Here is a 27,088-nt window from a genome sequence, read left to right as displayed (position 1 = left end):
TTCCCCATGAGACCACCGATTTAACAACCCGTGGCCACCAAGCCAAACCACAGTAGTCTGTACACGTCGTGGATATATAAAAAAAGCAGTTTGATTTCAAAAATTTTCTCATAAAACGTGAAACCTAAATATATGTAACAACTTTTTGGTTGCTCGCCGTGGGCGCTCGCTTAACACTTACAGGGAGGAGCTCAAAACGGGTTTGAGACACCAAATCAGCGGTGGCATGCACTCTCCTTTAGTATTATCGATGTGACCTCTACTGCTGCTACCGGGATTCAGCGGCTGGTGCCGACGACTTACCTGTCAGACGTAGCCTTGACCATAACCTGGACATCAACGGACCGCTACCTTCGAGTAGTGGCGCGTGCACGAGGCGAATAACGAGAGCGCTGTGCCGGGGTAAAGAAAAGGACAAGGCACACTAAAACTGATTCCCCTCTCGGAGTCCAAGCAGAGAAGGTGGCACAAAATAGAGCTTTATAACTAATAGAGCAACAGTCTCCATTTCAGCGGGAAATCAGGCGTTTTCGGCCGGCTGCGTGTGAGAAAAATCACGCTGGTATAAAATACGATATTGCAAGTGTAGAAAAAAACTGAGAAATGAATAAATTTGTCGGAAGTAAAATTCAACGAAAGTGAAGTGGAATTTAAATTGAGTCCGTTTATTCTGGAGTCAGGCCATTTAAGAAGTCGTTCTGTTAGTTTAGTAATAGCTACTGACGCATCTCAATGTAATGAAAAGGCGGGTGTGGGTATATATTGTCCGCATTTAGACTGCTCTTTTTCTGTCCAGCTTTCGGACTTTACCCCAATTTTTGAAGCAGAGGTTCTGGCGTAGGTACTCGCTTTAAGCAAATTAAACTCCTGTTTTTCAAAAGTGGCTGTAAATTCCGACTCTCTATCCTCGTGTTCATCCCTCTGTTCGTCAGGGGATTCTGCAATAGTAAAAACCTTTCTCTCCCTGATCCCTCTGCATTTGCAACTTGTACATTTTGCCACGTAGTGGTGACAAGGCCGTTGACACCAAAAGACGACACAGGCTTGATGGTACCGAAATTAACTCTTTATTGGTCTGACGTGCGCCCGCAAACGAACTAAGCAACTCGGCGGCGGCGATAGCAACCAACATGCCTGTCAATCGCCGAACAAAGAATCCTCGTCGCACTCGTCAATGCTCAATAAAACGGCTGTTCAAAACAATCTAGATAACGTCGCAAACTGCTAGTAGCCCAACCTGGAACATTGTAAAAACATACACGAGTGATCGGAACCTTCGAGACAGATCTCGGCGCATCATCATTCACGACAAAGAAAATGATAACGCGTCGTATCGCGACAACCAGCATGAACAAACACGGGATACAGAATTGATAAGTGCGCCAGAATAACAATGATAAGGCCGCATGCCAGCGGCTGTCGAACAGGAACAAATAAAGATTTAAACAGTTCGCGGCAATACTCCCCCCTAGAAAAAACATCGCCTCGATGTTTCAAATAAACAGACATGAATTAACATAAACATAGCAAAGCAAACATGATTAGCCTTTAGCGCGCATAATATGGCTTAAGGCGTACAACATGCACAATTTTAGGATGCACTCGGCGCCGCTGCGATGCTGCCGCGCCGTTGGGAACGACCTCGTAGTTCAATTGTCCTAGTCGGCGAAGCACCTTATATGGGCCGAAGTATCGGCGTAAAAGCTTTTCGCTCAGTCCGCGGCGGCGAATCGGCGTTCAAACCCAGACTTGATCTCCCGGCTTGTATTCAGCATCGCGTCGTCGTAAGTTGTAACGTCGGGCGTCGGTTCGTTGCTGATCTTTAATGCGCATTTGGGCGAGCCTTCGGGCTTCCTCTGCACGTTGAAGATAGGTGGTGACGTCCAGGTTATCCTCATCGGTTACGTGTGGCAGCATTGCGTCAAGCGTCATCGTGGGCTCCCTGCTCTACACAAGACTGCACGGGGTCGACCTGGTTGTCTCCTGGACGGCGGTATTAAAAGCGAAGATGACGTAGCGCAGAATGGCGTCCCATGTGCTCGGCGTCGACGTACATTGCAGTCATATCCGCAATAGTTTTGTATAGACCATTTGTCTGGCGATGGTACGCAGTAGTTCGTCGATGACTTGTATGACTGTATTGTAGGATGGATTGCGTAAGCTCTGCCGTAAATGCCTTTCCCCTGTCCTTGATGAGGACTTCTGGGGCGCCATGTCGCACGAGAATTTGTTCGACAAAAAACTTTGCTACTTCTGCCGCAGTATCATTGGGCAGTGCTTTTTCTTCGGCGCGCCGGGTAAGATAGTCGGTGGCCACGATGATTCACTTGTAACCCGCAGATGAAGATGGAAAGGGCCGAGAAGATCCATTCTAATTTGTTGAAAGGGCAGGGTTGGGGGCGGTATCGGGTTCAGTAGCCCAGCTGGCCTGATCGGCGGCGTCTTGCGTCGCTGGCACTCACGGCAAGTTTTTACGTAATGGGCAACGTCAGCAGGCAGTCGCAACCAGTAGTACTTCTGGATTCGATGCAACGTGCGCGCAAAACCGTGGTGCCCTGCTGTTGGCTCGTCATGCAACGCATGAAGAATGTCCTGTCTTAGGTTTTTAGGCAAGACAAGAAGCTGCGCTGTTTAGTCGGGAGCGAAGTTCATTACGATGACGTCATTGATTAAGGCGAACGACGACAGCTGACGCCTAAACACATCAGGAGGAGAATTGGTCTTGCCTTCCAAGTAATCTGGTAGGTTTTTCAGCTGACGATCTGATTGCTGTTGTTGTGCAAAGCTGCTGGCGCTTACTTGTCCCGCAAAGACATCGTCGTCATCGTCCTTCGGAGGAACATCGACGGGAGAGCGGGATAAGCAGTCTGCGTCTAAATGCTTGCGGCCCAACTTATATACTACTGTAACATCAAATTCATGAACTCTTAGGCTCCATCGGGCAAGGCGGCCGGAGGGGTCTTTCAAATTAGGCAGCCAGCAGAGCGCGTGGTGGTCGCTTACCACCTTGAATGGTCGACCGTATAGGTATAGACGGAACTTAGAAATGGACGAGTGATCGCTAGGTGCTTCTCAGTAGTCGAGTAATTGACTTCGGCTTTAGTGAGGGACCTGCTAGCGTAGACGATTACCTTCTCCAGTCCGGCATTCTTCTGGACGAGAACGGCTCCTTGGCCCAAACTGCTTGCGTCGGTGTGAATTTCGTTCTCGGCGTTTTCATCAAAGCGGCCAAGGGCAGGAGGGACAGCAGGCGGCGCTTAAGTTCGTCGAAGGCAGCTCCTTGCGGTGCTTCCCACTTAAAAGGTACGTCAGCCTTTATAAACTGCGTCAACGGTTCGACGATGCGTGAAATATTTCTGACAAATCGTCGATAATAAGCGCACAGCCCAAGGAACCTGCGCAGGGCTTTCTTGTCAGCAGGCGGTGGAAATTGTGCGATTGCAGCTGTTTTCTCCGGGTCTGGTCGAACACCATCCATGCTTACGATGTGACCTAGGCGAAGTTCCTGGCAGGTGAATGGCACTTCTCTGGTTTTAACATTAGTCCCGATCATTTGATGACTTCCAACACTGTCTGGAGCCGCTTCAGGTGGTCTTCAAAGTTTGACGGAGAAGATAACGACATCATCCAAGTATACCAGGCAAATCTGCCACTTCAAGCCCGTCAGCACAGTGTGCATTACTCGTTGAAACGTCGCTGGTGCGGAGCAGAGGCCAAATGGCATCAACTTGAACTCGAAAAGGCTGTACGGTGTGATGAATGCGGTCTTCTCGCGATCTCTTTCGTCGACCTCAATTAGCCAATATCCGCTCTTCAGGTCCATCGATGAGAAGTATCTTGCATTGCAGAGCCGGCCCAGTGTGTCGTCGATGCGGAGGAGTGGGTAGACATCCTTCTTAGCTATGCTATTCTAGCGGCGGTAATTGCCGCAGAAGCGGAATGTGCAGTCTTCTCCATCAAAGCGACTGGCGCCGCCCAAGGGCTGCTGAATGGCTGGATGACGTCATCAGGAAGCATTTTCTCAACTTGATCGCGTATGGCCGGGCGTTCTCGTGGGGACACACGGTAGGGGCTCTGACATAGCGGTCGAGTGTTTTCGTCCGTGATTATGCGATGCTTTGCCATTGGAGTTTGCCGCACCTTCGACGCTGAAGAAAAACACTCGCTGTAGTTTTCAAGAAGAGTGCGAATCCGGTCTTGTCTGTCTCGGGGGAGCGCTGGGCTAATGTCGAATTCGGGCTGCTTGTCTCGGTTGGGTGCATCGTGTTCAAGTTGGCTGGGGAGGGCGAAGACTTCTCGGGTTTCCGCTAGCTCGTCAAGGAAAGCAATCGTCATGCCTTTGTTCAGGTGCTGGTATTCGTGCTGGTATTCGTGACGAGCACATCAGCTTGTCCATGACGGAAACGGACGATGCCTCATGCGATGCCATGGCCTCTATCCAGTAACAACTGAGTGTTACCTTCGACAACCTTTTCCGTTATTTCGAGTTCTGTTGTAACCACAGGGACGATGACACTTGATCGGGGTGGCACGGTCAATTCTCCGTCGAGCGCGTTGAGAGCGACGTGATGCGCCGAAGTTCTCGTAGCAGGTCTGGCTTTGTTGGTCGAGAGCTTGATTAGTTTGGATCGGAGGTCGATGATCGCTCGATGTTCGTTCAGAAAATCTATGTGCTTAGAATGACATCGCGGGAACAGTGTTGTACGACGACGAAGCTCGTAGGGTAGGTACGTCCATTTACTGTAACCCTTGCGGTGCATCGCCCCGAGGCGTTATAAGGTTGCCACTAGCGGCGCGGATTAGCGGGCCGTCCCAAGTGGTCGTAACTTTCTTGAGTTGGGCGGCGACAGCTCCACTGATGACAGAGTAGTCGGCGCCGGTGTCCACTAGGGCGGTAAACGTACGTCCGCCGACAGCAATCTCAAGGTCGCTAGTTCGGTTCCTAGTAATGCACGCTGGCTTCGGTGTTCGATCTCTGCTTCGTCTTGTGCTGAGGTCGCGGACTGGGCACACCGTCGTAACGTCGAGGGGTGGCGATGTCAACGTGAAGTCGCCGTGATCTCGTCGACGTTGTCGTATTGTAGATCGGCGATTTAATGGCTGCGTCGTCGTCACGCATCGTCGGCGATGGAGGATCTTCATGTTTTCACCGTGAAGCAACCTCACCTCCAAATGTTGCTCTATTTAGTTTCCCCTGCGCGGGCTTGGGGAAATTCCGCGCACACTCTAAGCGTAGTTATGGCCTGGCGACGCAAACCGGCCCTGTTCGGCGATGAGGACCTGAACCGACGGCTTTGTGGCGCAATCTCACCGTTACGCAGATAGTTGTCGATTTCTTGCGGTCGTTCACCTGGGCGTGGTCGTGGCGCGTCGACTGCAAATCCGCGGCGACCAATTCGTCGGTACGGGCAGTGGCGTAGAATGTGGCCAGCCTCACCACAGTGAAAGCATAATGGCCGGTTGTTTGCTGTCCTCCAGGTGTCGCACTTCCTGGGGCTTGTGGTCGTCGTTGGTAGGCTTGGCGGGTGGGGGCCAAGGGGCATCTTTCAGGAACAGGACGGAAGTGGTGAGGGCTTGGAAAGTCAGCACGCCGGGGCGCAGGGCGACGTAATGCAGCAGCGTAGTTCATCGCTGTTGCCTCTTGTGCTGAAACAGTCGCAGCCGTCACTTGAGGAACGCCCAGCGCCTGCTGGACTTCTTCACGGACGACATCATGCGAGTGTCGCCACCTGGGGTTGTTGCGATGATGGCAGCAATTGGCGGAGCTCCTTCGCACAATCTCCCGGATGAGGCCCCGAAGGTTCTCTCTGATTGCAGATGCGCTGGGGTAGTGGCTTGAATAGTCCGGCTGAAGTGGGCGCTCGTAGTGGCGCATCCGGATGTCCAACGTCTTCTCGCTGGTAGACGCTTCCCTTTCAAATTTGTCCATAGTTTTCGACGAGTTCCGGACAAGTCCTGCAGAAAGAGACTCTTTAACAGCTCTCATTAATAATTTCACTCTCTCACCTTCGGTCCTGTTAGGGTCGGCGCGGCGAAACAGGCGCTTCATCTCCTCTACGTATACCAGGACGGGCTCGTTTGGGAGTTGAAGTCTTGAATGGAGGAGGGCCTGAGCTCTTTCCTTTCGGACAGAACTTGCAAAGGGCATCAAAAACTCTGATTTGAATATCTCCCAATCGTTTAAAGAAGCCTCGTGATTTTCGATCCAAACTCGGGCATGTCCTTGAAGAATGAAGTAGACTTGCCTGAGTTTCGCTGCGTCGTTCCAGCCGTTGAATTCTGCCACACGGTCGAAAAGGTCCATCCAGTCTTCAGCATCTTTGTGCGGTCGTCCATGGAAGCAGGCTCACGGGGTTGAACGAAAACAACCGGTGCTGTAGGCTGGGCTATTGTCAGCATCGATGCCTTCCGAGATCGAATGGGGTCCGGCAGCAGACCGTGTTCAGGTTGGAGCCCTTGAAGCCGCCGACTGGTTCGGTGGCCTGTTGGCTGGTCCTCCAGGTTAACAGGAACAAGGCTGGGGTCTTCGCTTGAAGGACCGAATGAAGCACCTCCACCAGATGTCACGTAGGGCTGACAAGGCCGTTGACACCAAACAAAGACACAGGCTTGATGTACTGAAATTAACTCTTTATCTGGCTCACTTGCGCCCGCAAAAGAGCTAAGAAACTCGGCGGTGGCGATAGCAACAAACGTGCTAGTCGATCGTTGAACCAAGAATCCCCGTCGCACTCCTCAGCGCTCAATTTAAAGGCTGCTCAGAACAATCTAGATAACGTCGCAAACTGCTAGTAGCACAACCTGGAACATTGTAGAAACATACGCGGGTGATCGGAACCTTCGAGACAAATCTCGGCGCATCGTTCGTGACAAATAAAATGATAACGTGTCGTATCGCGACAACGAGCATGAACAAACACGGGATAGAGAATTGATAAGCGCGCCAGAATAACAATGATAAGGCCGCATGCCAGCGGCTGTCAAACAGGAACAAATAAAGATTTAAACAGTTCGCGGCAATATGGTATCGATACCAGGCCACAGCAATGTGAATTTAAATAAATATTCTGATAGTTTGGCAGAAGAGTCCCTCAATTGCCCCTTATTATCTATGCTTCCGGCGACAGCGTACATCATCGCAGCAAGGTCTCGGAGAAACATTCCATTAAATATGAAAAATTAACATATTTTAAGATCTGAATTCTGCCTGCATTAAATTATTCTTGGAATAGAAATGTCATTCACGGCAACTTGAGATTTCTCTAACAAGGCTGCGATGCCGTATCCTGCCTTTATATTTCTATCTTTACAAGTCTGGTTTGGCACTTTCTACAGTCTGCGCATTTTGCGGTGAGCAGGAATCAATGCATCACTTTTTATTGTTTTGATGCCGCTTGACTACGTTAAGAAGATAGTTGATGGAAAGGCGATTGCAACAGCTTGGCCTCAGTTTAAGTAGACCGATATTGTTATCATTTGGCGCCACCATCCTTGGACACAGTCACAGGTCTGTTTTCACCGCCATGCAAATTTTTTTATTGGAATCAAATCGCTTGCCTTGCTAAATATTTAAGCATCACTTGTTCTACAATTGCAGTGTCAATTTCCCGTGTGTGTTACCACTCTTCATATTATCTTTCGTTTATTTCCCTTTTTGTTTCCTTTCCTCTACCCATCAAACCACATTTCATTTTCTTTTTTTTTATGCAAGTATACTTCAAAAATTTTCTTTGCTACCCAATTCTTGGCCGATCCCCCTGTCTGGGTATGTGTCATATGCTATTTGGTCAACAACATCAACAGGCACGCCGCTCCTCATCCACGCAAGCGCATCAGTGATTCGCGATTAAAGAGGGAAGTTCCATATATATTAAGTGGTCCCTCATGAATTGTGGCGGCATAGGAATGTTTGCTAATAGTGCCTTAGCATAGACCAGCAGTAAATAGGTTAGTAATCCCAATGTCGTGACACTTAGGCAAAGAACTATATGTGCAAATATTTTAGGCAACATTTCAAGCAATGGTGATGATCATGTCATCCGGCTGCATTGGCGTTGATTGTACGCGGTCTCTCAACCATGCAAAAAACGTGAAATGGCGGGCGAGCTGAACAAACTGCTTAAACTTTCACTGGCATTCTCGTCGGTTAGGGGTGAGTGTATGCGAAAGACGATTTACAACAGACCACTAACGGGAGCTACTAATGCTATCATTGTAGCCGTAAATGTAGAGCCTAAATATCTTGCCAATTCCTTTCCGCAGTTATCGAGTCCACACCCTAATAATAAAAAACTACAACTACAAGAAACTTGATATACAGGCTTGTTCAATTGCTTTTTATTTCATCATATCTGCTCCTGTGTTGTGCTGAATTGTACAGTGCGCGACATTTATTACAGCTACTCGCTTCAGCAGGGAGTGTATGCAAGTAACTCACCGAATGATTTAACTAAAATGATGCCGTTTTTTAAAACAACTCGCACTCAATGCATGTTAAGAAGCGTTATATTGTGTTGTTTTTCTGAGCAACAATTCTTTGCTGAGCGCACACCTTCTGCAGATATGACGGTGGGAATTTGCACTAAGTGTTTGTTAGAAGATCCTGTATAAAAGAATTCCTTAAATACACCATCTCTGTGTGTGAGAAAGAGCGAAGTCTTTCAAGCAAAAAGCGAATTTATCTGACACTTATTAGTTTAGCTGATCCTTTTTTGCGTAGAGAAGGAAACTAGGGTAATAAGGAAGGAAATAGGGGCTTAATACCGCATTGGGTTTGAGTATTTTACTGTGACACCGAGATAAGGTATGCATTAGTGGTAAAATTGTATCAAAAGCCACTGATACTGTTTCATCTAACTTTATGTCGTGTTTTCGCTGGTTTCTTTGCGTCCCCTAGGCATCGGTTCGTCTCCATGTAATTGGTAACCTATCGGTCACCATTTGGCGGTGACATGTTTCCCCAAAAGTATCAAGTTGTGACAACATACGAACAAATGGAGGTGCACTAGATTACTGAGCTGATAGACGTCGGTACAGTCTCAACCTCTGTAGCAGCGTGCCGATGAGGCGCCTTTGTACTCAGTCAGAAGAAACTAGAAGCTGAATGCTGCGGAACCAAATGTCGAGTGATATCACCGCTTATATAAGACACACGGCTGGTTTCAATGTTTTATTCCATAATTCCTTTGCAGTTGTAAGGATTACAAACAGAGATCTTGTAGTCACTGTTTAAGCTGATGCAATTTCAGTGTTTTGCAGTAAAATTGTAAATCGATCTAGAAGAAAGGTAAGGTGCATTACCTGTCACAATTCGGGGTCGACAAATGTACCGTGCCGTAAGCGAAGGCAGCAAGGAAGGAGAGAACGAAGAGAAAATCTGCCATAGTAGAGTTCTCCAGAAAATGGCGGCGGTCTGCAAATTTAGCGGAACAGTTGTGTGCAGACATCTTCTACAGGCTAGCCAGCTGGGTTTCCCACTCCCGTGTCACCATCTCGTGAGAGAAAACATTCTGTTTACTATTTTCTCCTGGCGTGGGCGGCATGGAAATGCTTAACCCTACTGTGCGCTTTGCGGGCCGGCCGGTCAGCTTCAAACAAGAACTCACAATTTTAGGGGTTGCTTTTGATCGCCATTCCACATTTTTACCTCATGCTAACTTCCTGCGGGACAATTGGTAGAGGTACTCACTTTGCGCCTCGTCTCATTTCTTTCATTTCACCACCCGCCATTACCTTCGCTTCTCCGACTTGGTGGTCCCTCCACATTCATTTCCACCTTCGGGATAAGATAGTTACTATGCATCGTGTCCCTCTTCTCGCTCTCACAGCAGCATTCCGTACAACGCGCATGGCTGCTCTCCAGGTGGTCCTCCGGGAACCTCCTCTACCCTTGGAACTGGACCGTCTCTGCGCAGAGTACAGCCTCTTAAACGGTGAGGCTCCCGTCACTTTTAGAGGTCACACCTATCTCCCATATGATATTCTTCCACACTTTGATCCCTGGTCTTTTTTTTTTCTTGTTTGCCCATCTTCTTCTTTCTAATTTTCCTTTTCAGTCCTCCTTTCGTGTTCTTCATATCTTCACGGACGGTCCTCTACATCCCGCTCTGCGGGCGTTGCCTTTGCTGCATTTTCATCTTGTGATGCGCAACTTAAAGTAGCTTAGTTTCACCTTGAGACAGCCTCCAGTGCCTTCTGCGCAGTCTTTTGCGTATCCCGAGGCTTTTTGTTACGCCTGGCGCGCCCCTTCTCCTTTACTCTTGCACATCTGCTCTGATTGCTTTTCTCTCCTTCAGGCTATTCATTCTCTTTCCACCCAAGATTTCCGCATCCACGACATAAAATTCACCCTTGTCACCATTTCTCTTCACCATTCTGTATTTTATATCAGGTCTCTGCCCCCTGTGGTGTCGGGAGAAATGAGCTAGCAGACAGGGCCGCCTCTCTGGCGTCGACGCGTGGCCTCCTACGGCCGTCGTATTTGTGGCCCTTGTTTGTGCGCACCCGAATGCGCACAACTGTTCTAAGGCTCTGGGCATCCATCTGGGCCGCTGATCACTCAGATACCTTCTTGTCTATTTTTGACCTTCCCATTCTTCGTCTACCCCTCTCGCCGTCTCGACTGCTGCGAGAAAGCTGGCGTAGCCATACTCGGTGACCTTGCCAATGGGGTGGCATTGAAAGGCATTTACGGCTCCGCGCTGCTGAGGTTGGATAACCTGCAGGTAGACGAACGGCGATGAATGCTCAGGGAAGATGGTAGTGGGCAAATATTTCAGGCCATCGAAGATTCTCTTCAGGTCGTCCGGCGATATGTTTTCTGCAGCGTGAACGTAGAAGCCCGCCACTCCGAGGTCGATGAGGTCGTTGAGGAAATGCACCATTTTTGTCCGGACGTATTCGTGGCTCTGGTCCAGATCACGGCATCCGTTCAGCTCACAATTCTGCATCTGTTGGGCGCTCATGCGATCCTCGATCTGCCCCGAAGCAGTTCCACACGTCGTATTCGTGGCTCTGGTCCAGATCACGGCATCCGTTCAGCTCACAATTCTGCATCTGTTGGGCGCTCATGCGATCCTCGATCTGCCCCGAAGCAGTTCCACACTGCTGTTTGGTGTGGAACTGGACAGCCTCGTACGGCACCCCAGTGTAGTACTTCTCGTAGTTGTACAGGGTAGATGCCGTGCCACGGTCTATGGCCAGATGTCCAGCCATGTGGTTCAGGACAACTTCCACGTACACCCTGACTCCCGCTTCATTACACCGACGCACCATATCTGCCAGCTGCGTCTTGTTGCCACTCCGAGTATGTACCTTGTAGATGACTGGCTCGTAGCGCTCTGCCCAGGGCCGGTTCACAGGCTCCAGGATGACGCCATGTTCGGTCACCGGTGACGTCTGTACGGCGCCGAAGCCGTTTGGGCCGAGGTATGTCTCGCACTCTCGAGCGATGTCGTCATAGCGCCACTCGAACAGCTGCACGATGACGGTGCGATTGGGCAGCATGTGTGTCTGCAGCGGCCCTGTGTGTCGTTTCGCAGTCGTTGGCCTTAGTGGGGTGTGCGTCCATGGTCTTAGGGTCGCTCTCGCTCCTGTCGCATTCGGTACAAACCCAGCAGGGATGAAAGGCTCGAGGGAGCCCTCCGTTTTCTGTGGCTCTTGTTCACGATTACCGCTGCTGAGGATAATGAGGAGCACGACGAGTACAGTGGTGACGAACAGGATGCACGACGTAGAGAAGCAAAACCAATAAGCACTCTTGTTCGTTTCTTCTTTCTTTTCTTGAGATTCCTTGTAGAGGCTTTCTGTGGCTGCTGGGGAGTTTAAAGTCATGGGATCTTAATTGTAAAGCAGTCCATCGGTAGAAGCCATATAGGTGTACGACGGTGGAAGAGGCAGTTGGTCCATCGCTGGCAGCGGATGCGGAGAAAACATGACGCCTCCGAGCCCAGCAGCGGAACAGCCGTCTTCAACGTCCGTGTGCCCGGGAATCTCTCTCTCTCTCTCTCTCGTTTCTCTCTTAACGTGCCACGGCCTATTTCCTTCGTACTTCCATCGCTTTGCAATTCTCTCTTCGCCTTCCTGTCTATGCGGTGAAGCTAAAAAAGACATCATTCGTTAAATATGCACCTGTCCAATCACCGGAGGTACAGCAAAGCTACTGCCTGGGTATCCGAACTTTGTTTTCCCTCAAGACGTCCCTTCTTTATTATCATCCGCTCCTTCTCGCGCGCTGCTTTTACGCATTGCCGTTTGCGTTTCTTCTTTGCTCAGTTCGGTTCATCGCGTTCATTCCTGCCCCGATGGTTCGCAGCCCTACCGGTCATTACAAAGTTAACATGTCTTGTGTGGTCGTAGGCACCATATGGCCGATTTTGGTGGGCACCGGCCCTTCCCCTGCCATGTGTACATGTGAGTTTCTTGTTTGCATGCCCCCAGTGTTCTCGTTTATTTTCATCTGTACTAATACATATACTTATTCTGTATAGAGTGTTAGCCGACTTCTTCTCTTTGTTTTTTTTTTAACTGGTTCCGCATCAGTTCCCTTGTTCCTACCTGTTTCTCTCTTCTCCTAATTTTATTTTCTATCTGCCATGAATTTTTTTATTAAACTTCAGTTCTTTAGCCCTATGAGCTGGCCCCCTCTCTCCTCCTCCCCTTGTTTTTTCGTTCCCCTCGTCTTCTTTTCTTGACTTCTCTTCCTTCCCAGTTCCGCGTATCTTTCTTCATCCATCGGAACGCTCTTGGCATGCTATATCCAGCCTTGTAGAGGGGCATTGTCTGTCCTAAAAACCACATTTGCCGCCCGACATTTGTTCCATGCTTTTCTTTTTCCTCTAATTGGCTTTAATTTGCTCTTGGAAGTTTCTGATTTTCTTTTATTTTCAATTGGCTTTTGCCTGCGGTAACCTCGTGTTCTTTGCAGGGTTTTTCTCACATTTATTAAGTTTTTTTTTGTCATCTTGAGAATATTACAATAAAGGCCTTACTGCAATGAACTTGAGACCTTGGATCATTATTTCTTGTCCTGGTGCGCCCATTCGCCTAATCCGAAAGCTTTCTCTTTTATTTCCTTGCATAAATTATCTTTATGATTAGCTGTTTCAGATTTACTTTCTTTAGCGCTACTCAGCTGGGCTTCAGAAACGGGACAGATCGCTCCATGGCACACAACTTTGTTAACGGTCTCCAGTAGGACTCCGTGCTAGCTCTCCATATTCCACTGTTTCTCCCCTTAAAATTGTTATTGAGTTGAAATAATTTTTTTTTCTGATCAGTAGGCCTTTTTTCTAGCCTATTGCATATTTATATATATTAGCGTATATATTTCAATCTCATATCACACAGCATAATGAACATTTCTGCTGGATCAATGTGTTGCCAATCCTCCACGCGACTATGTGCCATTTTATAAGGGCTCAACAGCAAAAGCTCCATCGGCGCCATGGAAAATCAAGAACGGGAAGGAGAAAGTAGAAGCAAGCTATACATGTGCTAGCTACGTGTATCACGTGCGCCTCTGCCGCCAGAATCAGAACCGCGTGCTTCGGGGCGCTTTGCGATACGATAAGTAGTTCCTATTGCACTAGCAGAAATTCTTCGCACTCCATTGGCTACGACAACAGAAAATCTTATATTACAAATGCATTTCCCTGAGGGAAGGATAAGCTGTAGCGCTTTCTCTAGACATGTTAGAATTTCATAACTAATAGTACTAATCGCATTGATAAAGACGAAGATAAAGGGAGTTGTGATGCGGCTCAGAGCTATAAAAGGACTCACCCGTGCCCTTGTCTAGCCGTCGCCATCCTGGGAGCTGGATTTGCGGCAGGGAATCCAACATGAGCGAGATTGTGCACGAGCAGGCGGGGCAGTGCAGGAACCAGATAGGAGCAAAGGTAAGCAGCGCTTCCGACTCCGATGTTTTTCGCAGCTCAGGGCTCGTCTCTTCCAGAAGGTTTAGGTGCGTTTTACGCTGGCCACAGCACCACCCTTAACGCTTTTTTCGGGAATCTCATTTCAGATTACGGGAGTAAGTACCGGCTTTTGGGCCAGCCGCGGTAGATAGTAGATGCTGTTCTTAGCTGCTTAGGTTTAGGATACTGTGTGCGTGTTAGAGCAGCGAACCATAGTGCGCCACCCGTTTTTTCTCTTTATTCGCATTGACGGCTGCTTTCATTACTCGAACAATAACACAGCTGGCACACAAAACAGTATTCTCTGGTAATGCAGACGGGGTGGCGTCAAATTCCGGTTGTTGCAGCTTTTTGCTTCTGACTCTGAATCGATGCCAGAGGCGGAATTTGGATTGGCGTGGCATTGTTAGAAGCATTCGAAGAATACTTAACCTGTACTGTGATCCTAAAGAACAACGCGATTTATATAGGGCTATCGTTCTGTTAAGCTTGGCCACAGCTTCGCAAGCGTTTAGCAACGTAAACATAGGGCCCGTAAGGAAGGCACTGCTACTACACCAATCTTTGGGAAAAAAAAAGAACGAGGTACGTTGTTTTTCTTGGCATTTGAAATTATGTTGTTTTACGCGTGCAGTGTGTGAACTGGGGCCCGATGACATTGTTTTGCTTGTTGTGGCGGTTAGAAGTGCAAGCGCTCTGATTACTGACGTCTCTACCCGTTTGCAATTCCGGGAGGTCATTTGTGAGGAGCAAGGCACCCTTCAATGCCGGGTCTACCAAGTTGATTCCGACCACCAGCTCGAGCGTATGAACGTCTGTTACGGCGAGGTTTTTGTTGCGTGCCTTTTTTACTAATGCGAAAACATTTCCTACTTGATGCAACTTGCCTATGCAACTATGTATATGCAACTAGGAATATGCACCGATATTCTGTCGTACCAATTAATGGGATGTATTTTTCAAGTTGAAATTCTTTATGGGCTCATGGGTGTGCGCAGAAAGAGTCCGTACGCAGAAGGTATCATACCGTCGCTGTCAAAGAATTACGCTGTTTATTAGAAACACAATGTTTACATGAGGCAAAGGGTGGGAAAGTGTTCATATGAGGAAAACTTTGTTGATGGGCAAAGTCAATTCAAATTCGAAATAGGCAAGGACTTCGATATAGTGTGTGGACGGTAAAACAGTCACGTATGTCAAAATACTGAAAGAAAACGAGCGAAAACGTTGCAAAGTTTAACGCGAAGCCTCATCATTGCTTTGCAACTTAGAAAACAGCCATGAGTGAAAAAGAGAAGAAGTATTTAAATATTAAAAAGAACAATACAGTAAAAACAAAAAAGTTACCAAAGGAAAAGAATTAAAAAAAAGAAATAAAAGACAAAAGCGAGCAAAAATAAAAACTAAACAGAAAAAGTAAACGAGTGAAAAAGCGGTGATGGAATGCAAAGGGTCGCAGGAAAGGCTTGCGCCTTACCACACGTAAGAATTGGGATTCATCAAATATTTTGTCATTTCAGGAGGTACCTACGTTCCTTGCGCCATCCTGGTTGGCCTGGAGCCGAGAACCATTGACGCTTTGCGCTCGGCCCCCTTCGCCCAACTCTTCCGCTCCGAGAACTTCGTGGTCGGTAAGCGGCTGCTCCTAAATGTTCTAAGAAACATCTATGGCTTTCCATTTTTCAAGTGGAAACTTCACTACGCCAGCTTTTCGAGCCGTCAGTCGTGGTTTTCACCTTGAACAACCTTAACGGTAAGCCACACTCCGCCTTAGCGTTCTTATAAAGCAATGTACAATATACACGAATATGAAAACATGAACTCTACCTTGTTAGGTTTAGGTGCCCACACCTCGTTGGCGTCCATTGAAAAGTATAAGTCTTCTTCCTTCCCAAAAAATTATGCAACAAAACGCAGATTTAAAAGTGGATGTTAATAGGCTATCGCTGCAAACCTCACAGCTTTCACTCAGTCACAAAGTTGCAGCCATGCTTACATCGCCACAACGTTTTTATTGATAAACGAAAAAAAGGAAAGCACCTGCGAGATAACAGGAACTTTTCTGCTGAAGGTAGAGGGTCGTCCATTTTTAGAGCGAGCAAGAGTGTGAGGCCGCTCTTCAAACGGAAGACCGCTTCAAGCCCCAATCTGCTTTCGCCAATTCCTTCGATGAGCGGCCAGGTCGGACGCATGACTCTTGAGAGCGTCTACACGTTTCACTCTTGATTAACTTAAAGGAGACGACCGTACAAAATTTACCGACCGCTCTCCCACAATGTTATCAGCTCAATAGGATAAGGGACCAGCATAAACTTTCAGAAAAAATCTCGATTATATTGACATAATTTTACGTAACTGTACAGTGGCGTGAAATTTCTCACCACGAGACGTCAAGAATAATTTAAAACAAGAAAAGGGATACGCGAAAGCTTCATAAGTCGCGTTAAGAAGGGCCTCAGGGTGGAAAGATTAAGTAAGCCTATCTGAAGACACACCGGCGCCAGAGGGAAGAGCTCCAGGCTCTAAGCTACGTTTCAGACATGCAATGCGATTTTATTACTCGCTCTGCTGCGCCAGTGTTTCGCCTTCAAAACTGTTTGCACCACGTGCGCTCTCCATTCCCGTCCACGTGTGCCGCGAAGACATCGTTTTTGGATGCCAGGGCCTTTTGCGGCAGCGAAAGAGCCTAGCCAAGAGTTTTCTGGAAATTGAAATCAAACAATTTCATTTTGTGGGTGACTCGAGGCCACAGGGGATTAGTGGTGAGGAATTACAGAGAAGCTAAAAATGTTTCAAATTGCATTAAATTTGGTGGTTGGATAGATGTGGTTTTCAGAGGTCGACTAGGGTGGGAAGTAGCTTAACGAGTGTGCAGCTGTGTTGCGAGACACATGATCGCTAATGCAAATCTGCAGTATACATGGAGGAGGGCTGCGTGCTTCCGCCGGAGCTATACTTTCGCACTAGGTTTAACTGAGCCTAAACCAATGTTTTCTCGTGTGTTAGATGTCGAAGGCAATGTGAGCCTTGAAACTTCAGCAACCCACACATCCTGCAGCTACGTCCGCTTAAAACTGATGGCTGGGCTATTTGGTGCAGAGTCACATAAAGGGATGGTTAACAGCGCAACAAAAAGACACTCACAAATAGGCACAAATAGAACAGCGCCCGTCCTGAGTGTCTATTTGTGCCTATATGTGAGTGTCTTTACTTAACCTGTACTGTGATCCTGTACCTGTACGGTTTCCATTATTGTTATAATAATTGATTCCCATGAAAGGAAAGGCGCAGTATCTTCGGCCACCTCACCCGCGACGTGAAGGAATGAAGGTTGGACTGAAGGTGTATGGCGTGCCGTACAAAAGGGCTCTGGCCGAATTTCTTCCACCTGGAGATCTTTAACGTGCACTGACATCTCGCTGCACACGGACGCCTCTTCGTTTCGCCTACTTCCAACGCAGCCGCCTTCGTTCAGGATCGAACCCGAGTACCCGGCACAGTGCACAATAGTCGGGTGTCTATTGTAATTTATGTCTATATAAGGTTTTTGGGAAAGGAAGGAGGCTTATACTTTTCAGTGGACGCAGCAGATTGGTGGACACCTATACCTAACCGGGCCAAAGTTATGTTTTCATATTTTTCTTCTATATCCTACATGGGTTTAAAGAAAGGAAAGGCGCAGTATCTGCCAGACTTGAGAGAAAGAACATGAGAGTAGAAACAGAGAATGAGGTCCTGTAGTGCAAGGCTACGGAGTAATTTGGCCACCTGTGGGCCTTTAATGTACGCGGTTAGCGCAAAACCAGTATGTGCCTCTCTGTTTAAGTCTGCTTTTAGGTAAAGAAAACTTATATACAATGGAGACGGGGGGGGGGGGGGGGCGCACACCATGAAATTGTGGACACCCACAAGTAGTTAGGTGAAGGACACTTGAAGGGAAAATTTTGTTTGACACAAATTCCTGCTAAACGTAGCGTAGTTATGTTTTGTCTTAATTTGTTGATAGAAAGGGAAAGGTGCAGTGTCTGTCGCAGGAAGCTTGGAGTGAAAGTCGAGAGAGAGAAAAGAGAATCATGGTGGAGAGCTAAGGAGTAATTTCGACCACCTGGGAATCTTTAACATACGCTGACATCGCACAGCACAAGGATGTTTCTTCGTTTCGCCTCCATCTAAACGCGGCCGCCGCGCTGCCGATCATACTCTGGTACTAAAGCACAGTAGTCGGGTGTCATTAATTTTCTCTTTTATTGTAAAGTGGTTTAGAACAAACAATCTTTTGGTATCTGTCAAGGTCACTCGAAGGTGGAAACCGTCGCTATATAAGGTTATATCTCGCTGAAATTGTCTCGACGAATAAAAACCACAGTGAAAAGCGGAGCACATCAAAATCCAAGCAAACCATAGATAATGCTCGTCTAACTCCGTTCAGCCGAGTTTGTTGGCAATTTTCATTTTATTGCCAACAGTATGTAGCTTCCCCGATAGGGATCAGGCCATGACCTATGGGTTAGCGGTTGAATGCCTTCGCCAAGGCGCACTGCATCTAGAATCAAAGCTCCCTCTAAAGCTTAGATGTGCCTATGTTCTGGCCTGAAGTAAAAAATAATATTGGAACATTCAGTTTATTTTTCAAAACGAAACTAATTAAAGCATACCAAATAAAAATGCGTGGAACAAACCTGAATAGGAACTAAATTCAGTATAATAAAAAAGCAAAATGAGAAACACGGCTTCATATGTTTCACAAAAAGCCCATACTGCTGTAAATATTTATTATAAGCTTGAAAGCAGCATTTGTGACCAAGCATTTGTGACCGGTTAACAAAGAAACAACAAAGAATACAGGAGGAACAGTAATTCTTGTGGGTTACACAGTCACACAGCATTGCCACATGAACACGAACATCAAAACTTTATTTTTTGGCGAACAGAATTTGCTGGCTGAAAGATAATTTTGATTGAAATAGTAACTAGATGTATTACTCGCAAATAGCAAAATAAGTATCTCAAAATAACGGCTTGAGGAGCTAGTTGGTGCTGCATCGTATTAGCAAAATACGATGCAGCACCAAAATAAGTAAATTACTAAAACTCAAGAAGTTTTACTCTCGTGAAGTGTAAACAATTAATGATCACTTTGGAATACATTATTAACCAATATTTTTAAGGTTTAGATGAAGCCCCGAACCTCAATGCGACATCATTACATGCATTATTTTAAATTTTAAAAATCTGAACAATGGCACTACTCATGCTTAACGCCCTGATCCTGATGCGGCATACTAAATTTTCATTTGTTTTTCAATGTTAAGCTTTTGAAATAAATGGCATGAATGATCTCCAAGCTCAGTCACATCATAGTCTCTCACCCCAAAACATTGACTACCCCAACTTGCAGCCTACCTAACGATTGTAGGAAACCGCAAGGAAATTAGAATGTGGCAGTGGAATTGAACGAGTTTTCGCTACAATCGCAGCAACCTGAAACAACCGACGCAGCCCCTTCTCTGTTCGATTTCGTATTTATGTCCTTGGAATAATGGGCTGACGCATACGTGAAATGAATGCGAAATCAATTTATCAATCTAAGTTATTCTAGCTTAACCCAATTGATCACCTTCATTCCAACCTAATCCTGAATTATTCACCGCGGTCACCCTAATTGCATGTAATTCTTTTTAATTTAGCATATTTACCCTAAATCAAATGTAATCCACTATAATCTAAGTTAATCGAAAGTATAATCATTCTCATTCTCACGTAATTAAACGTAAACTGCCATATTCCAGCATAAACCACGCTAATCCAAATTAATCGGTCCTAATCTAACATTATGGCTCAGGAAAAAATAGCGCGCCCTAAATGCCCCTTAATCGCTCACTCATCCTTATCTCACCGCTAAGCCTATAACCGATTACCGACCTCTATATCCGTTCCGGGAATATACAAGAACTTATAGAGGCACATCGGTACACACAGTACCTTCGGTTGGCTGGCACGCAAACAGGACGACATATACTGGATACTCTCGGCATTCGCATACCCGCACATGCTGAAGAGTTAAACCCTCTCCCTCAGGCCGTGCATTCAGCGCTTATCCTCAAACTTCTTCCTAGGAACGTCCACCCAGAACACCATCAATCCCACCGCGTCGCGCGAGCCAAAGCTCTCCATAAACACTATGGGACTGCAGAAGATGTCCGCTGGGTGGACGCCGCATGTGGTTCAGACCGTTCGGTAGCTGTGGCCTACAATCCAGCAGCCTCCCCACTCACTCACTTCATAGACCCTCCCTGTAACTCGGAAGAAGCAGAGGAAGTGGCTATAGCCTTAGCAATCGCCCAAACAGATGCGGCTTACATACTTAGCGACTCCAAAACAGCTATACTTAATTTTGCCCGCGGACGCGTCCATCCTCCCGCGTGACAAATATTGAGAATGTGCACCCTGAATTCTGACAGGCGTATTGAGCTTATATGGGTGCCGGCTCACTCTGGCAATCCCGGAAATGAGGCCGCCGATAACATAGCCCGAGGACTTATTAGCCGGGCAAATGACGACCCATGCCGGGATTTCTCGAAGGAGCGGGCACATACATTTTCTGAGCTCACACAGCAAGCACGCCTTGCCCGTCGACTCTACCCCCCTCCCCACTCCCAGCTGTCTCACTCCCAACAAATCCTCTGGAGGCGTCTTCAAACCCGAACGCTTCTCACCCCTCAACGCCTATCCTACTACCGACCCGTTTCCCCTGAGTGCACTCTCTGTGGAGAGTTGCACGCCACCTTGGACCACATTCTTTTCGGCTGCATGCCCTGCCGATCCTCCCCCACAGGGACAGCCCACCATCGGATCATGGGAGGAATGGGAGGCCCTCCTTACGTCGCAGGACCTGAACATACAACTTCGCTGTGTGGACCGGGGTGCCAGTACCATGGCCCTACGTGACCTGGACACATGCGCGTAATGTGAGGGCCGTGCGGTGGCCCTGGGCCCTTGAAGGGCCCAAACTCGCTCGTTTAATAACGGTTTTTCCTCCTCCTCCGGCACTTAGAGTATGCGCAACTGTTTTTGTTCAGTCCATTCAAAGAATTAACTTACTGACACTTCATCCCACTTTCTTCCCCTAATTTTCCTTAATCGAAGCAAATCCAACTTTATTCGCACTTTATCTGAATTAACAAATCATTCCTGCGCACAATGTACGCCGCCACTACGTCACAAGCACCCCACCGGGCTCCATAAATTTTCCGACACGTCCCTATTGAAAAAAATCTGTATATAGGACCTATTCATATGGGGTTATTGGACATGGGAGCTGTGGGAGTTGAGGGAGTGGTAGGAGTAAAAGGAGTAGTAGGAGTCGCAGGCTATGTGCGTTGTCGAATGTGGTCAGCGCCCCTCGTTGTGGGGAAAATGAGGATGCAGGCTAAAAAGACGTTCAGGTAAATAAAAAAATGCACGTAAATAAAAAAAAATGAAAAAATATTGCCGCACCAGGAATCGAACCATGATCTCACGGATTACACCGTATATCAGCCCAGCACGCTAACCACTGCACCACGCCGGGAGATGGTTTGTATGCTTATATTCGTATTTTTATATTTCGATTTTCTGTTTCGGACTTTGCATTTTTTTCTTACGTGCGGTCGTCCTTCGACGATTGCCCTGCAAACACGCTGAACCTTTTTCTTTTCTATCAATACACATAGGCAATATCATCTATAATTCAAACGTTTCAGTGTTTTGCACGTACACCTAAGAATATGCGAATATGTTACGTACTAGCTATTTTTTCGCCGTGTTAGAGCGCATTTTTCTTTCTACTACAGAGATATCTCGTACGGATACGCTTGTCATATATATGACCTTTTAACTTCCCATGCTGCCAGCGGAGCAGCGGCGGCGGTATTTTACTTCCCATCACTCCTTTTGAATATGCAAACCCTTAAATGAATGGTTCGGTAGGCGACGACGTGTGTTTTGAGTTATGCTCGAACATACTTATGTTCATGTGGAAAGGCGAATTTATTCCCTGCACTTCCGTATTGCAGACTCGCCATCAGTTACAGATATGAACGTGCGTCATAAGGTCGGAAGACGTGCATCGATTGTTGATTGTAATTACCGCATGCGCTCACAGCAGCGCATGCAGAAATCGAACTGCAAAATAAACTTTCATGTTCATTTATTTCAAATTTGAAAAAAGATTTCTTGTTCTTAATTCTTGATTGAATTTAGCGAGGACACCACATGCGTATATCGAACTTTGCCTTTTCAAACTTCCATAAACAAATCCTGATTAAGGAGCCCATCCAACTCCTGTATCATGGTACGCAGGACCTATTCACAACTCCGATAACTCCTAATATATATCCCACATGTGATATACAGGAGATAAAGGAGTCTGAAAAGGAGTAACAGGACCTATATGCATATCCTGCGCGTCCTCCTACTAGTCCTGAATGCGTCTTTATGGGTCCTTTATGCCCCATTTCGGCTCCTGCATACTCCCTTATTATTTCATACAGGACCTATTAAAACCGCAAATAGGTTTTTTCAATAGGGGTTGCTAATGAAACTCATCATGAACTCATCACACACACACACAAAAAAAACAGAAATCTTAATGTGCATGATGAGAAATCAGGAACTCACAAGGCTATATTTTAAGGAAGAAACAGAGGAGCGTTTTGAGCGGATCTCTGAGCACTACACTGGTAAATGCAGCCTTAAATTTGAGGCTGATTCTCCAAAACAAATGTTTTGTTGTGTCTTTTTTGTGGAACATCGTATTAGCGCGAGTGACCATGCCTGAATTCTTTTGCGCAGCCATATCCCGCCGCAAAGCCTTCGTGCACTGGTCCACTGGCGAAGGCATGGACGAGACGGAGTTCACGGAAGCCGGATCGAACATGAACGATCTGGTTTCCGAGTACCAACAATACCTGGATGCCTCAGGAGAACACGAGTTCGACGAAACGCTGTCATAAATTGTTTTGCTTGCTTTATTACTTCGATATGTAATTTTTTTTTTATTTTAGTAGAATGTTATGTGTTTGTCAATAATTCCTTCCAGCCACAGCTCGTCGTTCAGATTGCTGAAGTAGATAAATTTATTAGGGTAGACAGTGCTTGAAGGGGCCGTTGTGAGGTGAGTCAACGAGGAAAATAACTGTTATGGCGCTGCACATTGCAACTTGTTGTGTATTCTACTTCTCGAGTGGCTTCAAATAATTTATTAATACGTCTTGCCGGCGATTACTGCCACATGACTTAACTAATCCTATTCCTTCGGCCGCAACGCCCACGCAGCATTCTGTTACGGCAGACAAATAAGAAATATATAAACCCCGTTAAATAGATTTTAAGCTTAGTTATACCGCGTGCTGAGATCCTATTTTAAAGTGAAAATTTATTCCGTTTTAGTCATGCTGAAGTGTTTGGCTTTTCATGTGGTCATTCATTCCCAAGCTTATCGTAACAGAGAAAGGTTGTCTGAGTTACCCAAGCTATTCCTTCGGTCCTAGTTTCACTTTGAAAGTAGTTCTAGTTTTACTGTAAACTGTGGCAGATATTGAGACAATCAATGCTGCCATTATCCATTATTGCTGCCATTACACGAGCAGCAGATAGCTGAGCGCATCATATGAAAGCAGTACAAGGAACCAGATCGGGTTTTTATGGTTTAATGTCAGACTGTGATGAGCACACTAGTCATAGCTCAGGAAAATTCGGACCACATGGGTTTGTAGAAAGATCGCAGGTGGGGCACAGTATACGATCGTCATATTTTCCGCTTCCACCAAAAATGGCTACTGCGGCGACGTACTGCCGTTCCACGAAGCCAGCAGCAACGCAAGTGCTGGGTTCTTTGTTCGAGCATGAAGCGCAGTACGGAAACTGAAATGAAATATTTATAAAATAGGTTGATTGATTAAAATACTGTACAGAGCGTAATACATAGGTGGCGTCCGTCGCGCCATCTTTGCGGCATTGAATAAGTTAACTTGCGAAATCGGCGCAGCGTAAATCCGTTAAAATGTTTGAATCATGTTAAAAGGCGATCGTTGATGAGAGCTGTCTCTGAACGTAACCTAAAGGTAACATACCTCACTGAGCAATTGATCACGGTGAAAGTAATTGTATAGTGTAACCGTTGATATACCCTCACTTCCTGGTTGTGTTCGCGGCTGGTTTTGCTGATCTTAGGAACAAGAAACATGCCATTATGCAACCTAAAGAGGAAACTACCCCAGGAAGTATGTTTGTAATTTATTTTATTCTTGTGAATTTAAAAAATAAAAATTGCACATACATGCATCTAACACATGTCTTACAATCAGGTACGTGCTGTGAATCCATGGCGCCACAGAAGCGACGGGTAGTGCAGTCTTATTCGTTTTGATTTAACGTACTAAAGGTGGCGCGACGGGCGCTACTGGCATGTTCAGAAGATTACTGCAAGCACTTTTAATCCATCAAACTATTTTATTGCGTATGCATTTTAGTGTATGCACTTGAATGTATACTCAGAAAAGCATATAGCTTTATTGACGTCCTTTTGTTGTGTTTTATTTTATGGTGACGTCACCCGGCACTTCCGTTGCTGCAGTTTTTAGGGAATAGCAATAAGCGGCAGTGAGGGGAGGGGGGGGGGACGTCGCAGCCAGGCCAGCAAGACGATGTACAACCGCAACAACACTGCCAGACGTCTACAAACGCGGAACCTTATAGATTCCATGGTAGTCCTTTCGCTATAGCACGCAAATATGAGCATCTGTTTGCAATAAAACAGCGTCAACATAAGCGTAGAAGCGCTGAAACACTAGAAACAAAAGAAAAAGAGACGAAGCTATAAGGTGTGTGAAGCTTCTTCGTTTGTTCACTGTGTCTTTTCCGCTAGCGTTGATATGCATATCGTCTATAATTCTAAGTTCCCAACGCACCAGGTTTCTAACAGCAGCCTTTAAAAACTGACATGTATCTTCAAAGCGTCTTTTCCTCAGAACAGCACGTATATATGACTCGCTATCGCCATGCTATTTTCGCGCAGCGTGCGCATGAAGGAACGTACGCAAAGTTCCCAGTTTTACCGATGGTGGCGCTGGGTGTAACGGAGAGATGGCACCCGCATACAAACGCAATGGCCTCCGGATAACGTCATTTTCCCTAATACGAAAGAGCGATTATCTGAGCCGCTTGACGCTTCTTGGAGTTGCGCGTCGACTGACACAGGAAACAATCTGTGGTGACCAACTAGGCATGCAGATTACCCTAGTATACGCGTTCATGTCTGCGCATAAGAAATTGCGAGGGACTTAAGCGACTGAAGTAATCAAAGGCGAAAGCCTGAGTGCCGCATTCTGCTACGCAGCTGGCACTAATTAGTAATTAATAAATTAATTATTAATAATTGATTAGTTAGACAATAAGTACCTAATTAGGGATTGATTAGGTGATTATGAACTACTTAGTTAATCTTTGAATTCATAACTAATGACTCAATTAGTCATTGGTAATTTTAAAAATAAATCAATTTGGCATTGGTAATTTATCATTGATTGGCACATGGCCATATAAGGCACGCATTCGCGTATACTGTGGTGGTGCTCCGTGATTGGTCAAGACCTCTATGACGTCCTCCCGCCTCGGCAAATCAGGGCCGCCGCAAAAGCGGGACACATTGTTCACGACAGCATGAGAAATTAAGGCTTTCGCCTAAAAAAAAGTTAAGGGGACATTTAAGCTTCTCCTTTATGGCTATGACGTGATAGCAGCAATGGATTCCTTCAGCGGGTTCGCTGCAGTTTTTTTTTCGTTTACATGTACGCTTCAAACGCTTAATTACAAATTCCTATCGCCCCTCGTATATCTTAAGCTCTTATGTTATCCAGCTACCGCTTGTAAGCGACCACCCGTCCTAGGTACAAAGCCCCGCTTTAGCCTAGCCGTAAGAACATGTCTGACTGGCTTAGGAGTAGCGTGACTGATGGGCAACCGAGAGGCCTGAAGGTTGATTCCTATATTATCCTCCCACATCAAGTAATCAAGACGAACGGGCAGCTCCTCATAAACTTGAGGTATCACGTTGTCTCGTTATGTCACATAGCCCATCAGCGCTCGGCTACTTCACCTGCCAACTTGAGCCTGCCAGATCCATATCCGCGATTTTTGGCTGGCAACGGCAGCGATAGCGCCAGATTTTCTCCAACGCATGGTTCGTAATGTCGCGTTAACAAGGTCAGCCAACAAAGTCACCGCGGACACATAAAATCTACAGGGCACTGCAGATCGCCAGAAATGTTGTCCAGCTATGAAACGATGAGAAAACTGGTTCCTTCAATTCTTGCAACCGCGTTCTCTCCAGCCAGTATAGATACAACAGCCGTACACACTGCCAATCCCAGAGAAAATAAGTCGAACCGATATGACGGTCTTTTTTGAAGCGATATAGCTTCACAACGCGGGGTAAAGCAATCGGAAGGTCATCGGAAGCATGATGACCTTCAAACACCTTCAAGGTCAAGTTAACTTAATTGTAAAACAGCGCGAACAACAGTGGGCAAGAACGAGCAAGACACGGGAGGATCCTTGTTCGCGCTGTTTTACAATTATGAATAGTTACCAATTAGCCCAAATTAAGATCCTGCTAAGTTAACTTAAACCAGCCAAGTTCCCACAGAAGCAGGGCAAGGTCAAAGTTAAGGTCAAAGGTAAACTGACCTGGGAAGCAGTTTAACGCGTGAGTAGCGGCGTGGCGAGACTCATGATCGCTGATGTTAATCGCTTCACACTAGGTTTAACCGTAGCTAAATCATAGCAAATTTTTTTCCGTTGCACTATAAGAACCACGCGCTAATTTCATTTTCGAGATAGCGCACTCAGCGAGGTACGAGCAGCCAACTTGATGAGAAAATTGTACTCCGACAATTCGAACAAACGATGGTTTATGGTTTATAGGGCTTAACTTACCAAAGCAACTCAGGCTGAGGGACGCCAAGTTGAGGGCTCCGGAAGTTTCGCCACCTGCAGTTCTTCAACGTGCACTGACATCACACAGTGCAAGCGCGCCTTGCTTCCGCCTCCAATTAAAAGCGGTCGCCGCTGCCAGGATTGGACCCCACCTCCTTGGACACAGCAGTCGAGACAACAGCACCACCAAATACACT

At 46.6% G+C, this 27,088-nt stretch overlaps 1 protein-coding gene across 1 annotated transcript; it reads right to left on the bottom strand.

Annotated features, from left to right (window-relative positions):
* Nucleotides 1–10,574: 10,574 nt before the first annotated feature.
* LOC146182981 (alpha-amylase-like) lies at nt 10,575–11,832 on the bottom strand. The gene is made up of 2 exons (XM_084609539.1): nt 10,999–11,832; nt 10,575–10,907 (listed from the first exon to the last, which is right to left on the bottom strand). Exons 1-2 carry the CDS (start codon nt 11,830–11,832, stop codon nt 10,575–10,577), a joined length of 1,167 nt encoding a protein of 388 aa, XP_084465665.1.
* Nucleotides 11,833–27,088: the final 15,256 nt, after the last annotated feature.

The sequence above is a fragment of the Amblyomma maculatum genome, chromosome 7 (assembly GCF_055883805.1).
Source record: "Amblyomma maculatum isolate TAMU_Amacu chromosome 7, ASM5588380v1, whole genome shotgun sequence".
Classification (NCBI taxonomy): domain Eukaryota; kingdom Metazoa; phylum Arthropoda; class Arachnida; order Ixodida; family Ixodidae; genus Amblyomma; species Amblyomma maculatum.
This window is presented reverse-complemented; position numbering and strand designations above follow the sequence as displayed.

What these genes read in the sequence shown, in the direction of transcription:
- LOC146182981 (XM_084609539.1), bottom strand. Translation starts at nt 11,832, where the DNA reads ATGACTTTAAACTCCCCAGCAGCCACAGAAAGCCTCTACAAGGAATCT. An exon ending in ACCAGAGCCACGAATACGAC is followed by an intron (nt 10,908 to 10,998) that starts GTGTGGAACTGC and finishes GATCTGGACCAG; the next exon opens with AGCCACGAATACGTCCGGAC.